General features: G+C 38.9%; 1 protein-coding gene across 1 annotated transcript; it reads left to right on the top strand.

The window, feature by feature from the left end:
• Positions 1–262: 262 nt before the first annotated feature.
• On the top strand, positions 263–1,480 carry LOC134323549 (craniofacial development protein 2-like). The gene has a single exon (XM_063005090.1). The coding sequence runs from the start codon at positions 263–265 to the stop codon at positions 1,478–1,480; it is 1,218 nt and encodes a 405-aa protein (XP_062861160.1).
• The last annotated feature ends 10,147 nt before the right edge of the window (positions 1,481–11,627 follow it).

Here is an 11,627-nt window from a genome sequence, read left to right as displayed (position 1 = left end):
GTGCTGACCATCCCAGCAGTGGCAAGCTCACCAAACTTTCACCAAGAATGCATTGATGACTTATCCAGGAGGTCACAAAAGAACTCATACACATATCTAAAGAACTACAGGACACACTTGCCTCAATTAAGGTCAATGTATACAATTCCACAACCCAGCCGTGTGACTGGAAACTGCTGCACGCCGGTCCCAAGCCCGGATAAATGGGGAGGGGTGGAGAAAGCAATGGCAAACTGCTCCACTATTTTTGCCGAAATACTTCATGGACCACAACGAAACGCTTTCACATATGATGCCCGATGGCAGGACCCCTGGGCCAGAAGGTACTCACCAAGCTACCAGGGAAGAGCAACGATGTTGTTCGAGTAGCTCAGGCACTTATGACGCGGGCAGGACAAATCCATCTGGACTCCAGCCTGCTGATGCAGTCTCAAGCGAAAGGACCCGTCTGCGCTTATCAAGAACTCATAATATTGGGACATGGAATGTTCGTGGTATGAGCACGGGCAAACTGGAAATTGTAAAAAACGAAATGCAACGGCTCAACGTCGACTTGTTAGGCATCAGTGAACTTCACTGGACAGGAAACGGCTATTTCAACAGCGACAACTATACCGTTTTCTATTCCGGCAATGATAAAATCAGGCGAAATGGAGTAGCATTCATCGCAAACAAGGCAGTCACCAAAGCCGTCCGGGGTTTCAATGCAGTCAACGACAGGATCATATCCATACGCATCGATGGGAAACCTTGCTCGACTACAATTTTGCAAGCTTATGCGCCCACAACTGACGCGGTGGAAAAGGACGTTGAAAACTTCTTCACTGATCTCCAACAAGCAATCGATCAGATCCCCGCTAAGGACGTCATTTTCATAACTGGTGACTTTAATGCAAAAGTCGGCTCCAGAGAAGATCTACCAGTCGTTGGCAAATTCGGCTTGGGAAAGCGGAATGATGCAGGCGACCGTCTGGTCCAATGCTGCACGGAAAACCGCTTATCGATCATGAACACATGGTTTGAACAACCGAAGCGTCGTTTATACACATGGACGGCACCAAACGGTGTGAATAGAAATCAAATCGACTACTTTCTGTGTCAACAGCGATGGAAAAGCTCAATATTGGCCATAAAAACATCTCCTGGAGCAGATTGCGGCTCCGATCACCAACTCCTGGTCGCAAAAATTAAACTCCGTTTCAGCAACATCAAAAGGCCTGCAGCAACACGTCGCCTTGATACAGATAACATTCCTCCACGTTATGCCGTTGAAGTTAAGAACAGATTCGAAGTGCTCAGCACTATTGGAAAAGACTCTGGGAGGAAATCAAAGCCATCACTCGAGATACAGCGGAACAAATCATCCCTTTTAAAAAAACAGGGAAAAGACCCCAATGGTTATCAGATGAATCCATCAGAATCGCCAACAAGCGCTGAGAAGCCAAAGCTGCTGGTAACAACATCGAATTCAGACGGCTAAATGCGAAATTTCAAAGGGAAACTAGACGAGATAAGGAAAACTACTGGAACGATCAGTGCGCTAAGCTAGAAGAAGCAAATAAGCAAGGTCATACTCGAGCTCTTTTTAGCTATGTGAAGCAGACCAGGGTACCGTTTGCACCACGCAAGGCAATGGCCATCAAAGACCAGGATGGAAAGTTATTACAAGAAGAAGAACAAATCAGGCGAAGATGGCGAGAATATACGGAAGAGCTGTACTCCGGTGATCGAACAGGCAAACCATTGGAACAAGATAATCAGGCCGAACAAGAACCGTGCATTCTTGAGGAAGAAGTCGTATGGGCACTGGAACAATTACCAAACAGGAAAGCTTCGGGCATCGACCATCTACCAGCCGAACTATTAAAACCAGTGCCAACCAAGATCCTAACCGAGCTTTGTCAAAAGATCTGGTCCACTAAATCATGGCCCAAAGACTGGACGAGATCAGTTTTCGTCACTATTCCTAAAAGAGGCGATATGCAAGAATGTTCTAACTATCGTATTATTGCCCTTATATCTCACGCGAGTAAAATCCTTCTGAAGTGTATTCAGAAACGTATCGCGCAGATTGTCGAACGGGAACTGCCGGACGTCCAAGCCGGTTTTCGCAAGGGTCGCGGCACTAGAGATCAAATCGCGAACCTGCGCTGGATCATGGAGAAGACACGGGAATACCAAAAGGACATGTACATGTGTTTCATTGACTACAGTAAAGCTTTTGACTGCGTTGAGCATGAAAAGCTATGGATGTGCCTGAAACAAATGGGCGTCCCTGAACACATCGAGCAACTCATAAGATCACTTTACAACAATCAAGAAGCAACGGTCAGGACAACCTGTGGGAACACGGAGTGGTTTGAAATTGGGAAAGGAGTTCGACAAGGATGCATTCTATCACCAGCCCTGTTCAACCTGTACGCAGAAATGATCATGAGGCAATGCAATTTGAACGAATCTGAAATTGGAGTCAAAATTGGTGGCAGAAACATCAACAACCTTCGATACGCGGACGATACAACCCTGTTAGCGGAGAGTGAGAAGGACCTCGACTACCTTGTCCGTAGAGTGCAAGAGGAAAGCGAGCGAGTGGGACTGTACTTGAACATCAAAAAAACAAAAGTTATGACCACGGCAGGCAATGGCACAGTGAAGATAAAAATCAACAACAAGGTAATCGAGCCTGTTCAAGAATTCATTTTCCTTGGAGCTAAAATCGACCGCAGCGGGGAATCGACACCCGAGATCAAGAGACGAATCACGCTTGGCAGGATCGCAATGCAGGGAATGGAAAAAATCTGGAAGAGCAGGGATATTAGCATTGAAACAAAAGGCAGACTGGTAAACGCAATCGTCTTCCCTATAATGATGTACGGTTGCGAAAGCTGGACGCTCAGGAAAGCTGAGAGGAGAAAAGTTGATGCTTTCGAATTATGGTGCTGGAGAAGAATGCTAAGAGTACCTTGGACTGCCATGATGACGAACAAGGCAGTTCTGGACCGAGTCAAACCGAAAACGTCATTAGAGGGCAAAATTACCAAACAACAACTCTCATATTTTGGCCATGTGATGCGCGCTAACTCCTTAGAAACGTCAGTGATGCTCGGAAAAGTCAGTGGAAAAAGGAGAAGAGGCCGCCAAAGAATGGCTTGACAAGATTACGACAACAATGAATATGCCAATTGCAGAATTGAAAGAAGCGGTGAAAGACAGAAAGGCGTGGAGTACAATGATCCATAAAGTGACCGAGAGTCGGATGCGACTGAACGGATGAAATGAATACAATTCCACAAGAAAGACAAGGCTAATCTTGTATTTGCCAAAAACCTCCAGATAACCGTCAAATTCTTAGGGATTATATTCTGTGGACTGATGAGTCAAAGGTGGAACCTTTAGGAAGACATGGGTCATGTTAAACCTAACACCACAGTCCACCATAAGAACCATCATACAAACAGTCAAACAAGGTGGTGGTACAGCAATAGTCTAAGCCTGTTTTGCTTCCATAGAACCTAAACAACGTATAACTGAAGTTATAATAAACAAAACCACAAATTCTGCTCTCTATCCAAAAACCATCAGTTAGAAACGTAAAGCTTAAGAGCAGTTGGGTTATGCTTTGTTTGTTTGTTTATTAGGATTTTAATGTCATGTTTTACACTTTGGTTACATTCATGACAGGAACGGTAGTTACTCATTACACAAGATTCATCAGTTCACAGGGATATAACGAACACAGTCTTGGACAATTTAGTGTCTCCAATTCGCCTCACTTGCATGTCTTTGGACAGTGGGAGGAAACCAGAGCACCCGGAGGAAACAGGGAGAACATGCAAACTCCACACAGGACCCGGACCGCCCCACCTGGGGATCGAACCCAGGACCTTCTTGCTGTGAGGCGACAGTGCTACCCAGGGTTATGCAGCAGTACAAGACTGTTATCACAAACATGTGATTCTAAAGGTGATATAAAGTTATTTGGCCTTGCAGACAGGGAAATTACTTTTACACATGGGTGCTCATTAATAAATGGAATAATCATTTAAAAGGGGCAAATACAAAAGCATGGTGTATATACACACACACATTCACACACATACACACGCAGTGTGTGTGTATGTGTGTGTGTGTGTGTGACAACATTTTTGTACATCCCAGTATTATTCTATGGGTGTATGCTCGCATGCTCACACCTGACTTTATGACTTAAAAGTTAATTATCGTCTTACAGTTTCTGTTTTTTTTGATAGTATAAAAAACAATAAAAGAAGAATGCAAACTATGTTTCAAAAGAACAAGCTGCACTTTCTTATTTTTTGTTTAAAGCATTTACATGTAAAGCTGACAGCTGTGCACAGGTACATAAATGCTCCACAACTCACTAAAGCTTAGAAACAGAACAATTACAGTAATAATGCATACATACATACATATATACATACATACATACATACATACATACATACATATAAACATAAGCAGATCTCACCAGTTTAGATTAGCAGTTAAAAACTGAAGGTAATTTCCGCATGAAAGTCATGACTGTAGTATATTATCACACTAGCTCTGAACACTGAACTGGGATCAAGTGAAGTATGAAGTTGACAGACTCATATAACCGGTTAGTTTGGGGCGTGTGGGCGGGGCTCTGCGACGCTATTTGCAGGGTTTCGGTTTGAAGTACATGATGAGTTACTGAAGTCAATTATATATAAAGTTCTTCTGTATCATCGGTTAACACCCTGGTTATAGTGGCTGGATCCTTTATGCTTTTAACAATAGAGTTTAAGGTTTGGTGTCACTTGGGAAGATGTAGTAGTAGTAGCATCAAGACATTATTATTATTATTATTATTATTATTATTATTATTATTATTATTATTATTAAATATACTGGATCCTTTATGCATTTAACAATATAGTTTAAGGTTTGGTGTCACTTGGGAAGATGTAGTAGCATCAAGACTATAATTATGATTATTATTATGATTATTATTATTATTATTATTATTATTATTATTAATAAACTGGATCCTTTATGCATTTAACAATATAGTTTAAGGTTTGGTGTCACTTGGGAAGATGTAGTAGTAGCATAAAGACTATAATAATAATAATAATAATAATAATTATTATTATTATTATTATTGTTATTATTATTATTATTATTAATATTATCATTATTAATATACTGGATCCTTTATGCATTTAACAATATAGTTTAAGGTTTGGTGTCACTTGGGAAGATGTTGTAGTAGTAGCATTAAGACCTTATTTTTATTATTATTATTATTATTATTATTAATAATAATAATAATAATAATAATAATAATAATATACTGGATCCTTTATGCATTTAACAATATAGTTTAAGGTTTGGTGTCACTTGGGAAGATGTAGTAGCAACAAGTTGTTCTTCTTATAATTATAAGTAATAATAATAATAATAATAATAATAAGCGATCTTGCACCCTTGTGTTAGAATCCTATTGTTTATATATATATATATATATATATATATATATATATATATATATATATATATATATATATATTAGGGCTGTCACACGACAAAATTTTTTAATCGAGATTAATCGCGATTAAAGAACAAAATTAATCGTGATTAATCGCGATTAAAATTTTTAATCGTGTGACAGCCCTAAATATATATGTATTCATCTCAATTAATCGCAAACTAATAATTAAGCTAAATTTGAACAGTTATGCACATTGTTATTGCAAGAACGTGTTTACCAATAAAACATTCATAAAATATGATAAAATTATTAAATCTAAATTCATTGTAGAAAGCCCATTATCTGACAAAAGTGAGGATCTTTTCCTGTTCATGACCCTGACACTGAAAACAGGTGCACCAACCATAATGTTTTGATCTAATATAAGGCATCAATAAAGCATCAAAACACAGATATGATTATTTCATAGATCTATTAAGAAAACCCTTTAATACTGTGTTTGTGCAGAAATAATACTGGGAAATACTGTTCTAAATTACCATTTAAACACCTATAAATACCTGAAACAGTCAAGTTAGCAGACATTATCTATAAGTAATTGACTGTAGCTATATAAAAAAAGTGTTAATTAAAACAGTCCATGTAAACGCTTAGTCCATATAAATATCAGATACGAATGTGTTTTTAGAAAACTACAAACATCACAAATATAAATCATGTTTATAACCATGTGATAGAATAAGCTGAATAAACTGTTGAGATGAAACATCACACAGAGTTTCACTTCTTACCGGAGGGGAAGGAGGCGGAGATATGCGGTTTTGATGGACAGCTCTAGCAGCCAATGGAAATACTCGTTACAGAGATCGCGTGGTTTTATTCATCTTTTCATCAACACGTAAAAAAAGTGAAAACCGCTAAAAGTAGTTTATCATCGGACAGTTCATGCGCTTTACATCCTAATTCATCTGAAATACAGTTAATTACCAGCGAGACACACATGTATATGCCAAATAAAAATAGTTAGATTAAAAATGTTAATCTTGATAAATTTTTTTAATCAAGCCCTAATATATATATATATATATATATATATATATATATCACAGAGCGCAATGCAAAGCGTCAGATGCTAGATGTGTTCTCTGGAGTGACGAATCACGCTTCTCCATCTGGCAATCCATTGGATGAGTCTGGGTTTGGCGGTTGCCAGGAGAACGGTACTTGTCTGACTGCATTGTGCCGAGTGTAGTGTGTCCTTGTTTTTACACTCACTGTCTTTTATCAGCTCCACTTACCACTTTGAAGTTCTACAATTACTGACTGTAGTCCATCTGTTTCTCTACATACCTTTTTAGACTGCTTTCACTCTGTTCTTCAGGACCCCCACAGAGCAGGTATTATTTAGGTGCTGGATGATACTCAGCACTGCAGTGACACTGACATGGTGGTGTGTTAGTGTGTGTTGTACTTCTGTGGGTGGATCAGACACAGCAGCGCTGCTGAAGTTTTTAAATACTGTGTCCACTTACTGTCCACTCTATTACACACTCCTACCTAGTTGGTCCACCTTGTAAATGTAATATTAGAGACGATCGCTCATCTATTGCTGCTGTTTGAGTTGGTCATCTTAATAATGTTGGTCATCATCATATATATACAGTGTATCACAAAAGTGAGTACACCCCTCACATTTCTGCAAATATTTCATTATATCTTTTCATGGGACAACACTATAGACATGAAACTTGGATATAACTTAGAGTAGTCAGTGTACAGCTTGTATAGCAGTGTAGATTTACTGTCTTCTGAAAATAACTCAACACACAGCCATTAATGTCTAAATAGCTGGCAACATAAGTGAGTACACCCCACAGTGAACATGTCCAAATTGTGCCCAAATGTGTCGTTGTCCCTCCCTGGTGTCATGTGTCAAGGTCCCAGGTGTAAATGGGGAGCAGGGCTGTTAAATTTGGTGTTTTGGGTACAATTCTCTCATACTGGCCACTGGATATTCAACATGGCACCTCATGGCAAAGAACTCTCTGAGGATGTGAGAAATAGAATTGTTGCTCTCCACAAAGATGGCCTGGGCTATAAGAAGATTGCTAACACCCTGAAACTGAGCTACAGCATGGTGGCCAAGGTCATACAGCGGTTTTCCAGGACAGGTTCCACTCGGAACAGGCTTCACCAGGGTCGACCAAAGAAGTTGAGTCCACGTGTTCGGCGTCATATCCAGAGGTTGGCTTTAAAAAATAGACACATGAGTGCTGCCAGCATTGCTGCAGAGGTTGAAGACGTGGGAGGTCAGCCTGTCAGTGCTCAGACCATACGCCGCACACTGCATCAACTCAGTCTGCATGGTCGTCATCCCAGAAGGAAGCTGACGCACAAGAAAGCCCGCAAACAGTTTGCTGAAGACAAGCAGTCCAAGAACATGGATTACTGGAATGCCCTGTGGTCTGACGAGACCAAGATAAACTTGTTTGGCTCAGATGGTGTCCAGCATGTGTGGCAGCGCCCTGGTGAGAAGTACCAAGACAACTATATCTTGCCTACAGTCAAGCATGGTGGTGGTAGCATCATGGTCTTGGGCTGCATGAGTGTTGCTGGCACTGGGGAGCTGCAGTTCATTGAGGGAAACATGAATTCCAACATGTACTGTGACATTCTGAAACAGAGCATGATTCCCTCCCTTCGAAAACTGGGCCTCATGGCAGTTTTCCAACAGGATAACGACCCCAAACACAACCTCCAAGATGACAACTGGCTTGCTGAGGAAGCTGAAGGTAAAGGTGATGGACTAAACCCAATTGAGCACCTGTGGCGCATCCTCAAGTGGAAGGTGGAGGAGTTCAAGGTGTCTAACATCCACCAGCTCCGTGATGTCATCATGGAGGGGTGGAAGAGGATTCCAGTAGCAACCTGTGCAGCTCTGGTGAATTCCATGCCCAGGAGGGTTAAGGCAGTGCTGGATAATAATGGTGGTCACACAAAATATTGACACTTTGGGCACAATTTGGACATGTTCACTGTGGGGTGTACTCACTTATGTTGCCAGCCATTTAGACATTAATGGCTGTGTGTTGAGTTATTTTCAGAAGACAGTAAATCTACACTGCTATACAAGCTGTACACTGACTACTCTAAGTTATATCCAAGTTTCATTTCTATAGTGTTGTCCCATGAAAAGATATAATAAAATATTTGCAGAAATGTGAGGGGTGTACTCACTTTTGTGATACACTGTATATATATATATATATATATATATATATATATATATATATATATATACTGTATATATATATAGTTATTTTGTATCATTGGTTAACTCCCTGGCTATAGTGGCAATCCACGTGCGTGCCTATTTTTAAGTTACTGGATCTTTTATGGTTCTAACAAAATAGTTTAATGTTTGGTGTCATTTGGGAAGATGTTGTAGTTCTTCTTCTTCTTCTACTTCTTCTTATTATTATTATTATTAATAATAATTACAATAATATGGTATCTTGCATCCCTGTGTTAAAACCCTTTTTTTTTGTTTTTTTTGTTTGTTTGTTTTTTTTCTTCTTTTTGACTCCCTCCTGCCACTCAGGCGCTCGGGCTCAGCCTGATTGGCCTGATGGTGGCGCTATAGCATAGCATCAAACTTTGAGGTCCATATCTTCAACCCCGTATGACTTAGAGACATTTTTTCCCTTGATTACTTATCTCATGCCCTACAAAAAAGCCTTAAGAACCATACAGCCCACCCACTTAGATTTTGAGTTAATTTACATAATATGCTATATCACACAAAATTTTGAGTCCAAACGTGATGTCAAAATAACCCTAAGCATGTGAACTTAAATAATTATCAAAAAATGTTGGGATTTCTATACAGTGTCAGTGCCAGATGCCAATCAAAAATATGGGTTCAGCAAGCCAAGTATAAGGCACACAGATACTGCTCTAACTCAGAAAGCATTGCACTAATTGTCCAAAACAAAGACAAAGTCAAATAGCATAGGAGGTTTGTAGGCCATGGCAAAAAAAAATGGTGTAACAGTGTAAGTGTTGCACGGTGGGGATGAGATATTATTATTTTTTTTTATTTTTTTTTATTTTTTTTTATCTATTATGCTAATTCACTTCAAACCCGGATCTCAGCAGTGCAATTTGCAGGTCAAGCGTCTACACAGACATAATTGGCTATGTCAGAGAGGGGCCACTGATGTGTCACTGATGTTAGATGAGTGCTAATTTTCAGTGTCGATGAGGTGAGTGTGATACAACACAATGCATCAAGCCCTTGTATGTGTATGAGTTTGTGTAGTTGCAGACCAGTCAAAGTGCCCATGCTGACTCATGTCCCCCATCAAATGCACCTACAATTTTTCTCTAATCTATGCAACAAATGTTGACACAATGTTTTTAAGTGCAGCCCTTCTTCATTAGGGTAACAGATTTATGTTTATATAATGCTTAATGAGACTAGAGAACACAAAACAGAGATCTGAGGCCTATGCTTGTGGACTCCCCTATTTAGCTCATCTCAAAGGTTTTCTATTGGACTTAGATCAGAGGACTGAAATGGGCATGAAAAAACCTTGATTCAGTTGACAAATACCATTTTTTTTATGTTAAATGTGCTTCTTCATCATTTGGTTTGATTCTGATTGAGGCTTTGTTTGGGCGACTTACGTACATTGGGTGGCAAAAATAATCGGTGTACAGGTAAACAGTTTAATATTTGAGTCAAACATTTTTTGGGGTGTCACTGTATTTTTGGGCACAGTAGATAGTGTGGTTGGTTTACCTGGGTTCAAGTCTTCAGTCAATGTCTTGGAAGACATGCAGAAGGTGAATTGGCTACTGTAATGTACCTTTGTAAGTGGGTGCGTGTTGGCTATGATTAGCTGGGCCACAATGGGCCGCTATTGCAGACTGCACACTTGTATAGGATAAAATATACAAATAACACAACTATAGAATTGAAGTGAGGCCAATTAAGAAGTTGAGAACAATTGCTTTATTAGAAACCCATTAAAAAACTAGAACTATTTTACTGAACACTTAAATCTGGGTCCACGTTAGTGTTGTTGTTTGAAGAAGATTGTTAGGAATGTTAGAAAATGTCTCCAGCTGCTGGACCCACGGTGCAATAGCAACTTTGCAGAAGCATTAAATGTGTTTTATTGGGTACATTTTAACATATATTTTTTAAAGTATATATAAGTCTGAATCAGTTACATGGAAAAAAAACACTATTGATACAGGGGCATATATGTCACATAATACAGACATTTCCATGTGGGTGCTCTTAATCCTTGTTTGATGTACCGCCACAGGATACTGTCGTTGATATAACAGTTTCATATGCTACCGACTTTATTATAATCCTTTCAATATCATGATTACACAGCATCTGAAATGTTTACTTTTACATTTTAATTCAGTAATGCCTGATGTTTTTATTGATGTTTTATATTTAGTAAAAACAGTCTATTTATTAGACTTGCTAGATACAACAGCAGCTGCCTCAACTGTACAGCTCTTTGTACCACTTTTTACATATAACATAAGCAGAGGTGGGAATAGTACTAAAATATTGTACTCAAGTAAAAGTACTATTACTTTAATTAATTTTTACTTAAGTACGAGTAAAGTTACTAGTCTAAAAATCTACTCAAGTAAAAAGTAACTCATTTAAAATGTACTCAGAGTAAACGTTAGTTACTTTTTTTAACAGGAGAGGGTGACAAGTGGATATAAATCTCACAATAGTTGTTTTTTATTCAAATATAATAGAAAAAACATGTTGATACAACATTTAAAACATTTAGGGATGTTTAATGTGTCATTTTAGTACAGAGCATTCCATAAAACTTTTTCAAACTGTATAACCACTAGTGATGGGTCGTTCGTGAACGACTCGATTCTATTGAACGGCTCTTTAAAATGAACGAAAGGAACCTAGTCGTTCCCTTTGGGAGTCGTTGTCTCGCTGCCTGAACAAAAGAATGAAGAGCCATTTTTTTGAACGGCTCTTTAAAAGGAACCGAGCGATTTTTTTTTTAGCGTTTATTTTACTCAGTAACGGATGTTATTTAAAATGTAGCGAATTACAATTCTTAATACAAAACATACTTAAGTAAAAGTAAAA

The sequence above is a fragment of the Trichomycterus rosablanca genome, chromosome 11 (assembly GCF_030014385.1).
Source record: "Trichomycterus rosablanca isolate fTriRos1 chromosome 11, fTriRos1.hap1, whole genome shotgun sequence".
Lineage (NCBI taxonomy): Eukaryota > Metazoa > Chordata > Actinopteri > Siluriformes > Trichomycteridae > Trichomycterus > Trichomycterus rosablanca.
Note: the sequence above shows the minus strand (reverse complement) of the source record. Positions and strands in the feature narration are given on the sequence as shown.